The sequence below is a fragment of the Rhamphochromis sp. 'chilingali' genome (genome assembly GCF_963969265.1).
Source record: "Rhamphochromis sp. 'chilingali' genome assembly, chromosome: 1".
In the NCBI taxonomy this organism is placed as follows: domain Eukaryota; kingdom Metazoa; phylum Chordata; class Actinopteri; order Cichliformes; family Cichlidae; genus Rhamphochromis; species Rhamphochromis sp. 'chilingali'.
The window spans coordinates 53,331,022-53,350,373 of NC_137929.1; the positions used below are offsets into that span (position 1 = coordinate 53,331,022).

General features: G+C 38.3%; 1 protein-coding gene and 2 long non-coding RNA genes across 6 annotated transcripts; all 3 read left to right on the forward strand.

Annotated features, from left to right (window-relative positions):
- Positions 1 to 1,268: 1,268 nt before the first annotated feature.
- LOC308404725 lies at positions 1,269 to 4,025 on the forward strand. Its single transcript, XR_013973183.1, has 3 exons — positions 1,269 to 1,625; positions 3,448 to 3,628; positions 3,706 to 4,025. It is a non-coding gene; the product is annotated as an uncharacterized lncRNA (long non-coding RNA).
- A 3-nt stretch (positions 4,026 to 4,028) lies between these two features.
- Positions 4,029 to 6,105, forward strand: LOC308404710. 4 transcript variants are annotated; one of them, XR_013973179.1, is made up of 5 exons: positions 4,029 to 4,190; positions 4,678 to 4,803; positions 4,956 to 5,009; positions 5,267 to 5,382; positions 5,525 to 6,105. It is a non-coding gene; the product is annotated as an uncharacterized lncRNA (long non-coding RNA). The 4 variants fall into 4 exon arrangements; XR_013973180.1 differs by having other exon boundaries at positions 4,959 to 5,009; XR_013973181.1 differs by having other exon boundaries at positions 4,683 to 4,803.
- Positions 6,106 to 12,870: 6,765 nt separating this feature from the next.
- Positions 12,871 to 17,379, forward strand: LOC308408867 (uncharacterized protein; the record flags this gene model as incomplete). Its single annotated transcript, XM_080901284.1, has 10 exons — positions 12,871 to 12,881; positions 13,683 to 13,729; positions 13,864 to 13,896; positions 14,165 to 14,422; positions 14,510 to 14,755; positions 15,257 to 15,385; positions 15,707 to 15,763; positions 15,954 to 16,019; positions 16,196 to 16,246; positions 17,297 to 17,379. 10 exons carry the CDS (start codon positions 12,871 to 12,873, stop codon positions 17,377 to 17,379), a joined length of 981 nt encoding a protein of 326 aa, XP_080757410.1.
- Positions 17,380 to 19,352: the final 1,973 nt, after the last annotated feature.

The window sequence follows — 19,352 nt, forward strand, 5'->3', positions numbered from 1 at the left end:
CGAGGTGTGGATTGCCAGACAGCAGGAAGCACGAGGAGTGCTGAGACACGGGAGCGGAGAGCACAAAGACACGGACTTGTCAGGGAAGACACAACACGGGAGTCAGGGGAGATCACGGGCATTTATTGTTATTTTCCATTCACTGTAAATAAATGCACTGCTGATATTCAGAGCTCTGCGCCTGGGTCCTTCTTCCTCACTTCCCCACGGTTGGCCATCGTCAACCGTGACAGCATTACCCTAAACACTGTGACAATCATTTTTACAGAATAATTCTGGAACAAGAAATGTCTTGTTTTGATATGTACACATATCTACACAACTGTATGAGATTCTATAATTTGATATAACTGTATGCCTCAGAATAGATATGGAACTATCAAAGTACAAGAAAACCTTCTGTCCACAATGCCATTGCCCAATCTGGTCTCACAGCAGTTTATGAAATATTTGTCAATCCATCTCAATTTCCAGTCCTGCTACATCCTTCAGGATCGTACATACAATGTATTGTATGATACATTGGATTTCATTGCATAAGCATATTGCTTTTAGTGCCAATAAAATATCAGACATATGTATTCACTGTAAACTGTCTTTAACTTTATTTTATAGCCAGAAAGAAGAAAAAAACAAACAAACAAAACATAAAAAAGAAAAATAAACAAAATAAAACACAGTGTAATGTTTTATGACACAGAGTAGGAAGCAGAGTAGGACTGTTGTGAAACGTGCTGCCATTACTATAAATCTATTCAATTTTAAACCAGAGGCATGTGGCAACTTTTATAGAAAGGTAAGCAGAGATTATTTGTGCATGTAGTGAATGCACTTTAGAGGGAGGGGGCGCTCTAAAGACTCTTCCTTTTGACTTCTGTGCAGCTATGCTGTCATGCCTCGAGGGCCTTGAGCAGAACTGAAGTGAGACTGGTATGTAGGTAATACAGCTGATGTTTTGCTTTTAAAATAAAAAAAAGAAAATGGAGTTGGCTGTTTGTGGGCAATTTGATCAGAGACAGTAACCAAGACCCAAGTTGAGATGTTTGCTGACTGAGGACAAATGTGTTGCATTCAGAGCTGTAATCAGAGAAAAGGATTCTCCAACACGTTCTCACTCCCAACTCGTCAAACGTGTGACGCATGGTCAGGCTCCCTCTGCTGCACTTATGGACGCGCAGGGTACCCCTCTCGCGTCGGGAATTGACGTGAAGGGTCCTCCGATTGAAGAGATTGCCGGGAAGTGCCTGTTGTCGGTATATTTAGACATTTTCCAAATCACATTGTAGTGACGTATACAGAACACAATAAATTATATAATGTAAACAACTACCTGAAAAACAGGTAGAACGATACTTTTGTATCATTTATTGCATTTATGGAGGGAGTGATGTATGCTGGGTAATGGCACAGCTAGCTACTGGGTGACTTTATTCACCCGCTTCGGCTGTTATCAGTCCATACATTAGCGTTATTAGCACAAACCAGTCCCATAGATATGGGCCATCTCCTGCTAGATTGTTCAGAAGGTTGTTCTCATCCATCCAGATGGAGGATCACTAACAGGAGCGTGGGAAGACTCCAGAATCCACTCTGGCTGGAATCCGGTGGATATGCAGTGTGTACAGGTAAGACCGTTTAAACGGACAGCATTTATAGAATGACTATTAAAAGTCAGCGAGTGTCAGTAATGTTAATGTGGTTATGTTAGTAATACACCGAGTGCTAATATAACAGCTGTAAGATGCATTTGTAGATATTATTACGTGTTTTACCGTCTTTATGGTGCTAGCTTAAAGTTACGGTGTAAACGTTAGCTTATATTGTTGTAAAGCTGTTACTGTTAAACGATGTTAGCACAGAAATATTAGCTTCTGTCATGACTGATGAAGTTACTAGTTAATAAAGTTTCCAGTAAAGTGTTTAATCGCAGCCACAGATTGACAGCAAATATCTCGATTAGCTTCAGTGCATCTGTAATAAATATGTGCAAGTTTCAGTGCTTCGTTTAAACTGTATGATACTTATACTGACCCAGGGTCAGTTTAAAATACAATCCTAGCTGTGTGAACAAAGCCTGGCTCCTTTAATCCTGCATGACAAACCTCAGGATGCAGGTTATTATTACTCTTTCCTGCTGGCACACCTGTCACACCTGAGAGTCAGCTAGAAACTTACAGTGACGTGGACATCATGCAAAGACTGCCAGACTCTGTAATACTGCAAATGATCAGTGACTCAGGTTATCACTAAACTTTAAACGGCACCTCTGTGTCTCTGTGTGCTGAACATCTAGGATTGAGTCAGGCTGCATCAGCTGAAGCTGTTATTTGTATATATCAGTATTTTTTATTCAGGTGTGGGGAAAATACGTAAGACTGCAGTGAAGCGATGCACCAGAGTAATCCCTGGCCAAAGGTATCGTACTTAAATCAGACTACTGATCCAGCCACATCAGCCTTTTGTGAGGTCTGTTTAAAGTAGACTAAAAGTGAACTGCAGGTTCCTGAGAGGTGGACTGTGAGCACAGAAACACATGTTCATACATACAGCTGCAGCAAACTTACATTAATTTTAAATAGATTTGTTACTCTGATGTCTGTCTCTGTGTTAGTCCTCTGACAGACTGGTGACCTGTCCAGGTGTGCTCTACCTGTGACTACTGGGACAGGCTCTAGCCTCTGTAATAGAAATGTTCTGTTATTCTCATTTAAAGTATTTAAGTGCTTATGCATATGCTTAGTTGTGACACTGTTATAGACTGTTCAGTGAAAGTTTCTAAAACTAGATGAACTTACTTCAGCGTCAGCAGTTTGAGAAAACAACTCCCTTTACAGGTGCTGATAAGGCCAAGGGTACAAAACAGCTTAACCATTGAGCCGTTGAAGTGTGGTAGGATCAGTTTGTAACTTCCTCCCTCTTCCTTGGAATGCATAAAGGAGCAGGAGCACAACTTCTGTGGCAGCGCTGACATGACTGAACTGTGATGTTTGATGTGTGTTGGCGCAGTAATAAATAGCTTGATCACAGCTCTTTCTGTGTTGCAGACTTTATTTAAAAAATTCCACGACACCCCCCCCCCCCCCCTCCCACTGTGAACCTGAATTGAATATTCAGAAGACATTTGTTTAAATAGTTCTACAAATCTGAGCTGTTGGTGTGTCCTTGGATTGTGTGGTAATAATATTAGAGCCTGCAATCTTTCTTACTGAATCTCTACTATGAGTCATGTTACCTGAGATTAATTCTATGTTTACCTGTCAGCCTGGACGAATGTGCTGTGTGAAGGAAATTAAATTAAATCAGATCTGAACTGCGTACATTTGAGGAACCTGGTCATATTTAATTGAAATATGAACCAGTGATTTTTTTGATTGCTGATTCCAAGATAGTCTTTGTGGAAATCCTGTTTGGCTTTTTGTCATTTTAATTCTCTTCTCTGTTTTCCAGAACAGTTCTCCACAGTCGCTGTCCACATGGGTCAGTGGGACCAAGAAGCACTCTGCTAATGTGTGGACTCTGACCAGCAACATCCAGCAAGACCCAGACAGCGTTTTCTATCTCCCAGCTGGAGTTTTTGTTTGTCTGTGACTGGAGAGTCAGATTTTTGTTGAGCTTCACACTTGCAGAGGTAAGTCAGTTTGCAGAGATCCCTCCCACCCTGGCTTTTATGTGCTAGATTTCTTATCTGAAACGGTAATATTTCAGTGACTGCTGCTTCTACACTCTACTGATCCCTGATGGGAGAATCATAAATTTTGGCAACAAAGAAGCCTGGTGGATGTTTGTTTACAGTCTGATGATGGGACATCATGCTCTGCATCTTCAAAGTTTGCCTCCTCATTATTATTCATACCCAGTAATGTGAAGTATGCTGATATCTACTATAACTGAACCAACCTGGTGCTCTTCATTTATGGAGGCTGTTGAGTCTGAATGTTGGATGTTGTGTATCTCGTGTTCTCTGGGCTTTGTTGTCCTCAGTCTTTTTGCAGGATCAGAAAACAAAACCAGGAGGCGCGTAAATGTTTCTTCAAATGTTTCTTCTGGATGATGATAAGACTGTGACACGGGATGCCACCTTTGGTCTTGTGATGAAGCAAAGCTCAGGAAGAAGTGTGATTAAATGGTACCCACATGTGTGCTGCTGAGAAGGATGTACAGGGGCACCTGCAGCCAAATCCAAGCTTCAGGTTAGTTGTAGTTGCAGAACGCTATAGGACTGAGACAGCTGAGGCATCAAATGTTTGATTAAACGGATGAAAAAGAGAAGTTTCTTCCCTATAATTATCACTTCTTAAAATCTGTAGCAACTTCAAGTCTGTCAGCGTGCTGAGCATGCTCAGAATGTGACAATATATTTTTGTTCAATATTTAATTTCTTTCAGTTGCAATAGTTAAATGAAAAAAAAAATATATATATTCTTATAATTTAGCAAACTAATTTATCAAAAGAAATATACATATATCTGTATTAGTTTTAATAAATTAATTTGACACCTGTATTGAAAATACCATATTGTATTCATACAGAATCAGTTTGGTATCATTGTTTGTCTGCTCACTGATTGTTGAAACTAAGAGTTGCTTTGATCTGTTTAGATCTAAAGTATCCAAAGTTGAGCTCTAATGTTTCTTCACCCCTGTGTGTGTGATATGTGATTTCCTACATGCTGGCAGAGCAGCAGTTTGTGCTCACAGATGGTGACGGTGTGGAGAGACGGTGGTGTTTCCTCAGAAGAACCAGCAGAGTCACTCGCTGACTGATGCTCGTCTGCACTGCACAGAGGAAATCAACTGACCGAGGTTTGTCCAGTGACGTGTTATGAATGTATATTTGTTTTATGCTTACAGATGTTTTTCTTGACAGAGGCTCTGCAGAGGTTAGACAAAGCAGAGAGAACATGTGCTTTACATTTTACTGTGATTTATTGAGATATGTGTTGCCTGATGTTCAGCAGGAATGGAGAAATGGAATCAAAGGGAGATGTTTTTGCTGTTTTTGTAATGATGTAAGTAAATCTTCAATATTATTTATTTGCTTGGTTATATTAGGAGTGTTCCTGAGTGAGGGAGAGAGGAGTCATCATCCAGGTAAAGTGACGTGGATCAGTGGATACACTTGTCTCCCCTTTAAAGGAGATGATCCAAGTCATCCTTAAATGTTAGTGCTTTCAAATACACAAACATTTTTAAAGGACAAAAATGAACATCCAACTTTGACTGTAATACAAAATAAATCTTTGCATGTGTGTTTTCAAACTCTCAGATGGGCAGCATATCAGTCTTGGACTGTCTGACCTGCAGCACTGAATGACCACCACACATGAGCATGTTCCTGCAACATTCAGCATCTGATCCTTCATCTGTGTGCGTCTGCTTTTGGTAAGTAGAGTTACCCAACTACAGTAACTCTAAACACATGCCATCCATTTCTAACGGCCTGGTTACTTCCTGTCAGTTACTTTAGAAACCAAGTGGTCACCTGACCTAACACTGTTTCTTCTTCTTCCCCTTAATGTTCAAGTGTCACATGTCAAACAGCTGGAGAGGAAACTACACCAGTGTACTGGGATGTTTCAGCAACACGTGCCAGATGCTGTTCCTTCATGGTGACATCACCAGAGACAGCCCCACCCACCTCAGGACCTCGCCATTGATCATGATGATTATAATGATGACAGCGAGCGGAACTAAGACTGTAAAAATCCACGACCAGAATTTTTCTTTCTAATTATTAATGAATAGTGAGAGCCTCTTTCTGTGTTTTGTCTGTTTTGTTTTTTTTACCTCATTTGTTACTAACAAAGTTCACAAACTCACACAGTTTACATTCTGTATGTTTCCATCTTTACCAGCCACACTCTAACTGCATTTAAGAAAATGATCCTTAGAAATCGGTGTTTTTCTCTTTTGTAATTGATGATAATTCAGTGAATATACTGCGCTGCTTCCTTCTATTGCGTCACACATTGCTTTATGTTTTTCAGTGTCCAGTTATTTTTTACTGCTGTTTGAATTCTCTGTATGTTTGACCCTGTAGACTGTTTGATGGACTGCTTGTCTTCCTGTTTGTAACCGCCGCCTGTTTTTTAATAAAGATTTGGATTTCTGACTTTAACACAGCCTCTGCGTGTCCTCCCTTTGTGTCCTCTTCCTCTGTGAATGTGTTGCATGTGTCACAGATTCATTTTATTAACAGCTTTCCCACAGTGAGTTGCATCAGCATTCATTCACAGCACATTTCAGAAGGATTCAGATTAATACAGTGATCTTACAGTCAGAATGATCCTGACAGAGTGCCACTGTAAATGATCTTTCATCAGGTAAATTTTAAAGTTCAGTATTTCAAAGCAGGAGTTATGAAGAATCATGCTGGCATTAGGACTAATAATATGTACTTAAAGTCAAAGTTTTTTAATTATGCTAGAATATTGGAAGACAATCAACTTTTAGTGTTTTCCGCATATTAATTATTCTGAAATAGAGACGGTGACCCTAACTGTACAGAAGCACTAAACAGCTGACAATCTAACAGACATCATTGGCCTGAGCTGTCATGCACAGTGAGTCTGATCCTTTGCTGTGAGAGTCTGACAAGCATGTTTCTGGTCAGTTTGGAACAAATAATATCACAATGTTGATCTTTTTTCCAATATTCCTTCTCTTTTACAACAAACTGATCAAAGCTACTTATGTTCACAGCATGTAATAATACTGACAGTCCAGGGCATTGTGGTCTGTTGAGCTAGGGTTAGGGTTAGCAATTCAGACATATGTAATCAATATTAAATGTCTCTGACGTGGGCCACTGTCCGCAGTGTTGGGAAATCCATACCAGGCTGGAACGAGTCAAGGTAGGTGAGCATCCACGAGAAGACACAGCAGATGCATCCTACTAATACTGACAGGACCGGGAGACTCCAGAAACCGAGCATCTTCTCTTCAGTGCCATCCTCTCCTGTCACCCTCTCTGCCCGCAGCTCTTTGAGTATGGAGTAGATAAGGGCGCAGAGAAACCCTTATTACTAATTCGTATTATAATTCAATTTTCATGAAATATTCATATTCAGTATCGGTCCTTTTATATTATAACCACGTATCCACCCAGGCTCATGGTGGGGCAGGGCTCTGTCCTGGGATGCTTGAGTACAAGGTAATGTACACCTGACCAGGTATCCAGTCTGTCAGAATTGTTTTCAATATTTGGTTCAAAAACACGAGTGACAACAAAAATCCAACTAGGATTCTTGCATATGATGAATGAAGTCTGTCTTTGACTGTATTGTCCAGCTGATCCATCAAACCCCCAGCAGGTGAACCTTATTCATGACATAACACGGCAACAATGTAAAAAATGAAACAGCAACAGTCTAAATGTAAAGTGCATTCTAAACTCCTCTTCAATAAATCATATGCAAAGAGTCATTCAGGACTGTAAAACGTGAACTACAGAACCCAGAGTCTTCATCATTAAATCTCTGGTTGCTTCATTTTTCTATCCTATATCAGATACTTTAAGGTTAGGTTAGGTAAACTTGCATTCTCATGGTGAGGCAAAGTGCTTTATGTGTGTGTGTGCGTGTCATGAACGGCTATAAAAGGCCTATAATTAAAGAACAAAGTGGGGTTTGAGTTCGAGTTGCGGCAGACTGTCACTACTTGTAAATGGAACGCAGCCTTCCTACGGCGGACAGCTAATAACAGGAATCGGACGCGGTCCAGCCAAGTCCACAGCAACCACCATAGCAACCGCCTAGCATGACCTTAAAAACATATTCTGTCTTCATAACTATCAAAATCGTGAAATGATTTGCAAAGTGTTTAAGTGTTACAGCTGCAGAGAGCTATGGCGGTATCTTTGGAAGCTGTTTGCATAGCTAATAATATACGATGTAACCATGGAGACAGTCAGTCACGTGAGCTAGCGGTGCATGTTTACTACAGTGAATAAGGTGATTGTGTGCACAGCGTCCACACGCTGCAGAGGGTAAAGACATTACTTCAATATTGTTTTATATTTGCCTTCTGTTGACCATCACCTCAGGTTCACCATTACAGTTTCAGCAGACAGATGCACACTGTCTAAATATGAACACATTCAAAAACTCATGTCTCAGAAATAAGCACAGCTGTTCATGTTTGTCATTAGAGTTTTATTTGTAAGAAAATTATGAGCTTCATATTGTGCATCAAATAAAAGAACATTTCACAACTCTGAGTCAACAGAAACAGGTAACAGAAATGTCTCTAATGTAGACGTGTACAGTGTAGTGTAAGCATTAAAAGATCATAAAGGAAACACTAACATTCATGTGAAACTAATTGTAATAAAAAAATGAACAGGTGGTTTATAGATTTAAAAGAAAGAATCTGAAAACAACACTTTTTTGGTCTAAGTGATCAAAGTAGAAAACAGAACTGATGTTCAAAAACAAACCGTAGCTGCACTAATATTACACATCTCCATTGTTGTGGTGAACAGACGTGTTGCTTTTAAAACCACATGCAGTGTGTGACCGTGACTGTTCACTGAGACCATGAACGCCACTTCGCTGAAGCCTTCGCCTTCTTCTTCTTCTTCTAAATTGGAAGCAGAAGGAGCACGAGCTGCTTTGATCTACTGAAAGGAAAAAGCAGAACATCTGAGCTGAAACCATTAAGACAGGAACAATCATTCAATGCAGTGTCTCAGGTGGCTTAGCCTGTTACAACTGTTGATACAAGCTAAATACGGTTAGCACACAGTGTCAGGGAGCTCCAGTGTGGGAACTAGTGGCTTTAGGTTTGTAGTCATTTAACTTTCATCCATTCATTCATTTAATTCAGGAGGAAGAAATGTCAGGTGGGTGCAGGCTGGTTACATGCATTTGGTCCCATGCTGTCTTTAACTAAATGACTTGGTTCACTTTATGGCTGGGCTGTATGTGGGGTTATATCATGTTATTTGGGCAGGAGTTCCTGTCCCCTGTTAGACTTAGAAAGTTTCTCCATAAGTAGAGTTTCTAACTCTTATAGCACATCTGTGGCTGACAGCTTTTTGGTGGCTCTTTTTACCCCACACTGGTTGTGAGTGTGTAAATAGCCCCACTAGTTCTTTTGGGTTGCAGTTAACTTGGGAGGAAGAGGTAGGTCTGCCATGACTAGATGAATAACAATTATCTGGGATACATAAATTTCATAATGCATGCATATATCTCTATAAACCTGCCTGAGGGCTGCCATTTTTTACATTCAGTTATTTCTTTGTTGAATCTAAATAATGAATGTGTTACAGTTAAACTGACACTGATCAGTGTGAATGGCTCATTGGGACACAGAAACCTTTAAATTAAACCCCATCACCTGATATCGAGTGTCAAACAATATCAAAGCTGTAAAAGCTGTTTACAGTCAGAATTTATAAAACTATGATTGTAAATAAATTCAAACAAGTGAGCTTTTCTCTTTGTGCTGAATATCAACACTGAGATTTCTTAGACTGTAAGCTTTACTTTAGCACAACCAGTTGTAGAAGCTGCCACTCCAAATGTCTTTTGATAACAAGAAAAAAAGACCTTTTCAGTCCACGGCCTGAAGTTCTTCTCCGACATCTTCTGCAATCAGCTTTGTCTGCTGGTTTGAAGACAATAAACCACAAAAAAGATGATTTAGTCACTTTGTCTGCATCATGCAGCTCGAATGTGTCGTGTAACGATGTTGAATAGCCGTCGTTATCCCTCTGCTGTGTCAGCAGGATTGTACTGTACAGCATCTCATTGATATGTGAGGAATGCTAATGTAAACAGACTTACATCATTAAAACATAAAGGACAGGAGATATTTAGATATTTTTATATTTATATTACATTTTATAGCTGACGGATATTACTAAATAGATAGAATTTACTAAATAGCTGGATGAACATGAAAAATATGTCTATAATCACAAATGACCATGAGAGCCAGTAGAATTAATTCAACTGGACACTCGAAAGATGTCCTTAAATGCTCTTTAAGTGGCAGAACAAACGAACAAACACTTAATCGCTTACTTGAGATGAAATCTGCTCAGCTACTTTGAAAACAGCTTCTAACTGGTTCCTCCTGTAACAGGATGACTGCTCAGGGGTAAGGCCATCATGCAATCCAGCAACCTTTATGGTTCTGCTTTGATTCACCAGGAACTATTAGGGAAACCTTCCAGCGCCTCCTGTGAAAGACACAGGCATAAACACACAAGCATTTATTAACATGTTCCACAGTCTTCCAGTTTGATTTTCTCATCCTGTGGACAACAACGTACATGGATGCAGGTTTATTGTTGACTTTTGTAAGGTTTATTTAGTGAACATATCCAGCTGCAGCTCCACTGTGATCCTGAACTGGATAAGCACTTAAGAAAATGTGTCAATAAATGGACAAACATCAACTTACTATATTTATCCAAACAGACGGGACCAATAATGCTTCACTGAGTTAGAGACTTTAATGTCTCTTCTATGTAAGAATGTCTCGTGCTGATATACCAGCAAACTTGACAACAAAGGTTTTTCAGACTGCATGTAGCTGTCCTCTATGTCAGCTCACACATTTACATTCATGTCACACTTATTTCTGCTTTCCCATTTTATAATTATTACTTACATTTTGATTAGATACCTTGAGTTTGTAAATGATCAGATTACATAATTGGAATACAATGTATCCAATTCAGGGTTGCGGGAGGATGAAGCCTATCCCAGCTGATACAGGACAAAGACAGGCTGCCAGTTTATTGCAGGGCTAACACAATATGTGTAACAGAAAATCCACTTAAATGTTTGATATTTCTTATAATAATCATAATTATGACTATTATTTAAAGGTTTCTTTATAAATACATTTTGATTTTTTATAACCTCTAAAATATAAACCTGAGCTGTTTCAGATTCTGACCTCTGACCTCACTGCAGCTCCCTCTTGGAAGTACGTCTGCTTCTTGTCTTCCCCCAGTGTTGACCGCCTGCCCTTGATATCACGTACTGTACCTGAGGAACAAAACAGGACAAACACTTGCCTTCATTTAAGAAGTACATTCATACAGAGGTAATCTATGGAAACACACTAGTTCAACCTTTGGGAGGAATCAGTTCCTGTGAAACATTTCTGTAAATGAACATCATGTGGAGAATGAATGAAATGAGTTCTTCAGGTGACTCAGCAGTCCCACACTGACAAATGAAATCTAGTTAAACTATTAAGCATATTTGCTCTTCTGAAATCTGTGTTAAACAACAACAAACATAAGTTAGTAACAAAAATACAGCTGAGTAGAGGCTTTACAAACCACCAGCAGCCATAATGCTAAATTTTAATCTTCAAATGTTTCTGAGCCGTCTTCAACCTGCTTTTAACACATTAAAGTCCCACAGTCAATGCAGCCTGACTCAATCCTAGATGTTCAGCACACAGAGACACAGAGGTGCCGTTTAAAGTTTAGTGTTAACCTGAGTCACTGATCATTTGCAGTATTACAGAGTCTGGCAGTCTTTGCATGATGTCCACGTCACTGTAAGTTTCTAGCTGACTCTCAGGTGTGACAGGTGTGCCAGCAGGAAAGAGTAATAATAACCTGCATCCTGAGGTTTGTCATGCAGGATTAAAGGAGCCAGGCTTTGTTCACACAGCTAGGATTGTATTTTACACTGACCCTGGGTCAGTATAAGTATCATACAGTTTAAACGAAGCACTGAAACTTGCACATATTTATTACAGATGCACTGAAGCTAACCGAGATATTTGCTGTCAATCTGTGGCTGCGATTAAACACTTTACTGAAAACTTTATTAACTGGTAACTTCATCAGTCATGACAGAAGCTAATATTTCTGTGCTAACATCGTTTAACCAGTAACAGCTTTACAACAATATAAGCTAACGTTTACACCGTAACTTTAAGCTAGCACCATAAAGACGGTAAAACACGTAATAATATCTACAAATGCATCTTAAAGCTGTTATATTAGCACTCGGTGTATTACTAACATAACCACGTTAACATTACTGACACTCGCTGACTTTTAATAGTCATTCTATAAATGCTGTCCGTTTAAATGGTCTTACCTGTAAACACTGCATATCCACCGGATTCCAGCCAGAGTGGATTCTGGAGTCTTCCCACGCTCCTGTTAGTGATCCTCCATCTGGATGGATGAGAACAACCTTCTGAACAATCTAGCAGGAGATGGCCCATATCTATGGGACTGGTTTGTGCTAATAACGCTAATGTATGGACTGATAACAGCCGAAGCGGGTGAATAAAGTCACCCAGTAGCTAGCTGTGCCATTACCCAGCATACATCACTCCCTCCGTAAATGCAATAAACCATACAAAAGTATCGTTCTACCTGTTTTTCAGGTAGTTGTTTACATTATATAATTTATTGTGTTCTGTATACGTCACTACAATGTGATTTGGAAAATGTCTAAATATACCGACAACAGGCACTTCCCGGCAATCTCTTCAATCGGAGGACCCTTCACGTCAATTCCCGACGCGAGAGGGGTACCCTGCGCGTCCATAAGTGCAGCAGAGGGAGCCTGACCATGCGTCACACGTTTGACAAGTTGGGAGTGAGAACGTGTTGGGATATACCCCTGGTAAGAAGTGGACCACCTTTGAAGTAAAGAAAACGCAGGGATAACGTTGAGGTTACCATGATAAGACACAACCCTGTTCTGTAATACAACAATGGACATGTGTTGATATCACTGTTTCTAAAAACCCATAACAATTAAATCTGACTAAAACAGCATTTATATATGTGGGATGAAGCTATTCGAAAAATATGCCTATTTTTATACCCAGGACCTGTGTGATTGCAGAACTAAATCCACAAAAGATGATATCAGCATGGCCACGATGTAGCACGTTTGATCATAAACAAACATATGTGAGAATCTGTTGTATATCCTTATGCTAAGTTATCCTTCAATCCTAAACTACTCTGGAGCAGGTTATGTTTGCCATTAGCGATCAACAGATATCCAATTACCACCTACTGACCAATCATTTCTCTGGAAAACAGCATAGCTCTGTGCATGGATAGTACGAGGGACTGAATTTTATAATAACATCTGAAGACTTTGTTTGTTACCAATGAGCATCAATAATAACTATGTAGATTCCTAAATTTTATTGTTTTATAAACATTATTACATCATCTCACAACAGTGCTGTTGGGACACATTTTCATGTCAACCTGTCTGGTTATTAGCTTGCCAAGTTAACCCTGCAAGTTGGTAACTTAGGGATTTACTAACTTAGGGTTAGTGAATCTAATTATTCTTATCCTTATTCGTATTCTTCTTCTTATTATTATTATTATTACTTCAAATTTGGTGATGGCATTTCTACTACTCAGATCTTAAGTTGCTTATTAGTTTTAGTACAAATAAATGTATGTTAGCATGCTAATACATAAATGTATAAAGTAAACATCATTAAAAAATAAATGCATATTAAATGATTAAAAGTATTAAACGCAGCATTATTCGGTCTTTGTTGCCTCTTTCATAGTGAAGTGAAACACTGCTGGTAACTTGAAGGCAACAACTTCTTTGAAAGTTATTTTTAAAGGTTTAGCATTGCTTTAAGTGCAGAAAGAAGCCACACAGGAAAACACCCCTGCTCATTGCTTTTACATTTGTCACGTGCCGACACAGTCAACAGCACGGCATCATGGAGGTCAGAGCTATGTGCATCAAATTATGTAAGTACCACGTCTATTTCCACATAAAAACTAAACTACAGTAGTTATGAGATGCTATGATACCTTTGCCAGCAGCTGTGGGAGCCAACAAGAGGTTTTTTGTAATCTCTAACTATTTTTTTTTGTCTCCTTAGTGATCCTGCTGTGTACACATTACCAGGAAGTTGGTGTGTATCATACATTTGCTTGTTGATATGAATGACGTTTACTCTTTTTCTGCTTCGGGGAGCAGACAATGTATAAAAAGAATGGAAAATATATGTTCTGTGGTGTTTCTAGTGAACCTGCACATTTGGTACATGTAATCAGTCGGAGTCATGAGTCACTTCTTCAGTTAATTTGCTTTCATTTACTCAAGTGTTATTTTTTTCATTGTTTAACCACAGCAGTTTTAGTACAAGTCTAAACTGTACCTTTCTTTTTTCTTTTTCTCAGATGCAGTTTCTCTTCGTATCGCTCCAAACAGATTGCAGTTCTTTGAATATGAATCAGTGATATTTTACTGTGAGGATGCTGTTTATTGGGAAGTTGTGCATAATTCCAAAGGGAAAATAAACTCATGCAGTCACAACAACCAGGGAAAAGCAGGATCATTGTGCATAATAAAAAGTGTGTATCCAGATGACGGTGGAGAGCGCTGGTGTGAGACTAAAGGAGCAAACAGAAGCGACAGCATCAACATCACTGTTACTGGTAAGTTTGCACCGGGACAACATTTTTTTTTCAAAATTAGTTTAAATAAATTTCACAGCAACTAAATCTCAGATTCTTGTTATTCAGCTGGATCTGTGGTCCTGGAGAGTCCTGCTGTTCCTGTGATGCAGGGTGAAGCTGTGACTCTTCGCTGCAGAAACAAAACTGCTTCCTCCAACTTCACCTCTAATTTTTATAAAGATGGAGCTCATGTTCACAGCAGCTCCACAGGAGACATGATAATCCACAGAGTTTCAAAGTCAGATGAGGGACTTTACAAGTGCAACATCTCAGGAGGTGGACAGTCACCGGAGAGCTGGCTCAGTGTTACAGGTAAGACCCTAAATGGGTCATATCTTTTTTTCCTTTCTTTTTTAATGGCAGTACTATTACAACTGCATCACTTTGTAATTCTGAGCTAAGTCATGTGCCAGTATGGTATCTTTTGTGTTACATTTTAATATAAGGTTGGTGCAGACGTGTGATGTAATTGAAATGTAGACACATTTTCAATCATTGATTTTTAAGCAAAGCCGTTGAATCTATTCGTGTTTTAGAAATATTAGGAAATATAAAAAATAAATATTATGAAATGTGCAAAATATACCTTCTGATAATCAAATGTGAAGTAAGGTTTGTGGTTTTTTTTTTCAGTTTTGAATGCAGATATGTCAAATTTTAAACAGTGTTGCAGTATAAAGAAGTATAAATGAAAATTTAGGGTTTATTAAATATTTAATTAAATATTTATTTAATTAATTTTTTAATTAATTTAATATTAAATATTTATTAAATTTAGGGTTGTTTATGTTCCCCTTACAATTTTAACTCTTTAACATTCAACAACTCATTCAGAAGTCTCAACGTCATGTGCCACATCTTGGATCATTGCCACTATTTCATTGAGTGCTCTGTTGTTGTTGGTGGGACTGCATCACTTTGGTAAATGTCGCCAGGGCGGAGGTAAAAAAAACAAAACAACAACAACAAAAAAAACCTTTCACATAATTTTGTGTTCATGTTTTTTGGTTTGCTACAAACAATACAGTTCTGTTCATTCAGAAGTATATTATTATAGGCACTAGAAAGACGGAATCACTGCAGTGTTGTTTGGACAATTGTTACATAGAAAATGTGCTAATTTAAAGTTTATTCAAAAAAAGAGAAAAGAAAATATCACTTTCTCTTTCTCCTAGCCATGTACTGATAAATTTGGGGGCGCGGGGGGATTGTTTTTTTTGTTGTTGTTGTTTATTTTTTTGTTTTTCCCCTCTTCTACTGCAGTGTCACTCTGTCAGTCAACAAATGTAGATGATTCTCACTCATTCGAGGATCAAACAGGTAACAAAACAAACACCGTTTCAATATTATTGTAATAGTAATAGTAACACACTGGTTTAATATCTAGAATAAAACTGAAATTTCCTATTAGAGGTTTGTTTTAAGGAATTAAAGTGACTTAAGCTAAATTCACATGGGGCAACCTAAATGATTTAGAAATAGTTGTTGCATGTTCTTTTTTTCCCCCCAGTTTCAACAGAAGCCAGTACAGGGAATGCAGTGAAAGAAACATATGCTGTTGTAAGACAAAACAGAGGTAATTTATGCTGTATCTTTTGTTTGTTTTCTTTTCTATGCTTGTGTTTTCTCTCTTAATATTTATTTTCTTGTGTGGTAATGTCTGAATCTAATTTATTTATTAATTCATTTTGGACAATATCTATTTTTATGGCTATATAATGATACATTTTTGTTTACTTTCTTCTGTTTCAGCATTGCTCTGTCAGTCAGCAAAGGAAGATAGTTTGATCGAGGATCAAACAGGTCAGAACACACAATGTTTTTAGTATTATTGTATAAAGAAATAAAAACTTACTCAGTGAAACCAATTCAGGGATTACCACCACAGCGGGCAGCAACCTATTAAATGTACAGTCACCTGAACAACAGAAGTACTGAACTCTCAGTGTACCCAGCTTCTCCTGAAATGCTGTAAAATCCTGCAGAAAGCCGTATGTTACAGTGTCCTTTCCCACCAACTAATCCAACTCACCACCAGGTGGTGATCAGTTGATAGCTTTCTCTCATTACCCACGTTTCCAGACAATACAGACCCAAACCTGATCATATGACTGAAAAACTGATCATGAGTCTCGATCCGGATCTGCAAATTATGAAATCCCTTATGCTAGAGCATGGTGGGTTTTTTTTATGGGCAAACTGTGATTTGCACAGAAGTTCATGAACAAAACACCACTCTGGTTCAGAGTGAGTCACAGTCATGCCTCTCCAGATCTCACTGCCCACACAAGAACTGATGTCTGTCAGTAGGACAATAGAATTGCCAGGTGGAGAAACAACTTCAAGAAGGCATGGTACTGAAACAACAAGACACCCTCTGATAATCAGTAAGGCAGAAGGATAAAAAGAATACTCTGCTCTCCACATTGTAGTTGTCTTCAGTGAAAGGCATAGTGGAACAGAGGAACAGAGCCAAGCACATCTTTCAGGAGACTGGTTACAAACCCCAAACTGTGCATTGACACACTAGTTCAGGCTCTTTCACCACCAGAGAGTTGAAATTCCATGGCCCCTTAGCCAGGGACCACCAGGGGCACTGCCCTTTATCGCCTCCCAACATAAATTACACCCGATCCCTAAGACATACAGGTGGTGTGCCATTTGGGCTAATGAATTTTCTTCTCATCAAAGTGGAACTGCCAGGCAAATAGAAAGCAGAAACGCCATTAGAGATTCACCTTTTTTGTTAGCAGAGGGCCCTGTTAGCAGCACCTTGCATATAGCGAAATAAATGTTTTATGAAATAAACATTTTGGCTAACAACTGATTTAATTCCATGTGTTGCTGAAGCAGACCTGGGACCCATCACAAGGATGCCCTCAGCATGTATCAACCAACCTGTATCAGCAGATCCCTTCTATTCTATAATATCATAGGTAAGATTGGCAATAATAGTTCCTGATTTGTCACATTCAGATAATGTGCAATGGTCAGTAAATACTAATAAACATAGATAATGAATCTATCTATCTATATATCTATATATATATATATATATATATATATATATACACACACACAGTGTATGACTTATGAAATAAATTAGTTCCCGAGGGTATTTCCTAAGTTTTCGTGATGGGCAGAAATATTGCCATTAAGTGCCTTCGTAACTTGAATTTTTTGATATATGGGAAATTCGTAAGCCAGGATTCCACTGTATATCTTTGTGAGGTTTCATCCTTTCAGAAGTCATGTGTAAGATGATCCTATCATAATACAAATGCAGAATTAATGCTTGACCCACCAGAGACAATAAGAACGCTAATGTTTCAGGTCAAATATATTCATTCTGTTTTTAAGCCTAAAGTTGAACATTGGTGTGTAATATGCACCAAAGCAATTTCTTTCCATCATTAAAAGTAAAGAAAGAAAATAAATGTATAAAATATTCTTTTTTGTAATTTCTGTGTGTCCTACAGGTTGCTGAGAGAGCTGAATAAACACATAATTTCAACTAACAGAGAGTAAAAACAACCCAGAATTATACTGTATTGTTTTTTTGTAACTGAAGAAGTTGTACACATTGTACACTGAGTTTGGTTTGCATGTCTATAAACTGTTATAGCTTGTGTGCATTCAGTTAAATAGACCCATGTGGTTCAAAGTACGTAGAACGTTCAGTTACCAAGACAGACACTGTTCTGCTTTTCTCTACGTTTACATCTAATTAAAGCTAACTTGTGGCTTCTGCTTTGTCTTTTCACATATGTATGGTTGCAGCTCACAGGCACTCACTGTGGTGAACTGCTAATCTGAGTGTTGCTTTGCCTTTTCCAAAACAGCTGCGTGGTCAAGAGTAAAATATGATTTTGTAGTTTGATATAAAGCATATATTTAATTAAAGTGTGGTTTAGTACACAGACAGAATAAGTTGTAGCTTGTTTTGTCTTCCAGAACTGTGATAACCTCAGCTGTTCAATAAAGCCAAAGGTGAGACTATCTGCATGGCCAGTGTTAGACTGTGTCTGAAAACAAAATTTAGAAGCTGAAAGAGAGTTAATGAAACCATGAAAAGCCAAGAAAGGAATTTGATTTTGATGGTGGAAGGTGGTGCTCAGTGCCTCTGGGCCTGATCTTAAGTAATTACAGTAAACATTTGACAATCTGTTACTGTTAATTTACTTTTAGTTACTCTTAATTATTACATCACAATTTTCCACCCCCACATCATGATTGATTTTCACATGAAAAAAAGGAAATGGCTCACAAAAGACCAGATTGGGTCATAATGAAAAAGCTTATATTTGACACATTGATGCTGTAGACAAAGGGAGTTAACAGAACACAAAGTGACATTACAGAGATGCATTTCTTTAAAGTAGCAGCAGAAAATGAGAATATGTAAGTGAATTTAAAGGGTATCCAAAATGTGCCTGAGTAAATTTGCGATGTTTGCCGTGCTTAAAAAAACGCTTCCATTTCCATCATTTCAGTGCCAGTCTGCTAAAATGACCAATATATTAACGGCCCTGTCATACTTTCCCTGTTGGTAGATGAGATGTTTTAAAATAGGTTTTTAATTCTTTTACAAATAATTTTTATTTGTAAATGTGGGGGTGGGATGCTAAGTAATTTGTCGTGTGCAAACTGGAATGGCTGGTTTAAAAAAACTAAAACTTTTTAAAAAAAATTAAATTAGACTGGATTATATTTTAAATGTATCAGTATTAAGAAGCTAACATGAACATGTGGGTGGTTTATGTTCCTTCTCTCATATCGTTTTTTTTTTTCTTTTTATTCAAACCGTCATTTAGATATATTAGATAGAGATTCTCAAAATGTGGACTTCTGGTCTGGGTCTGCCTCTTCTGGCTGTCAAATGGTGGAGCAAAGACACCAATCGTTTGAC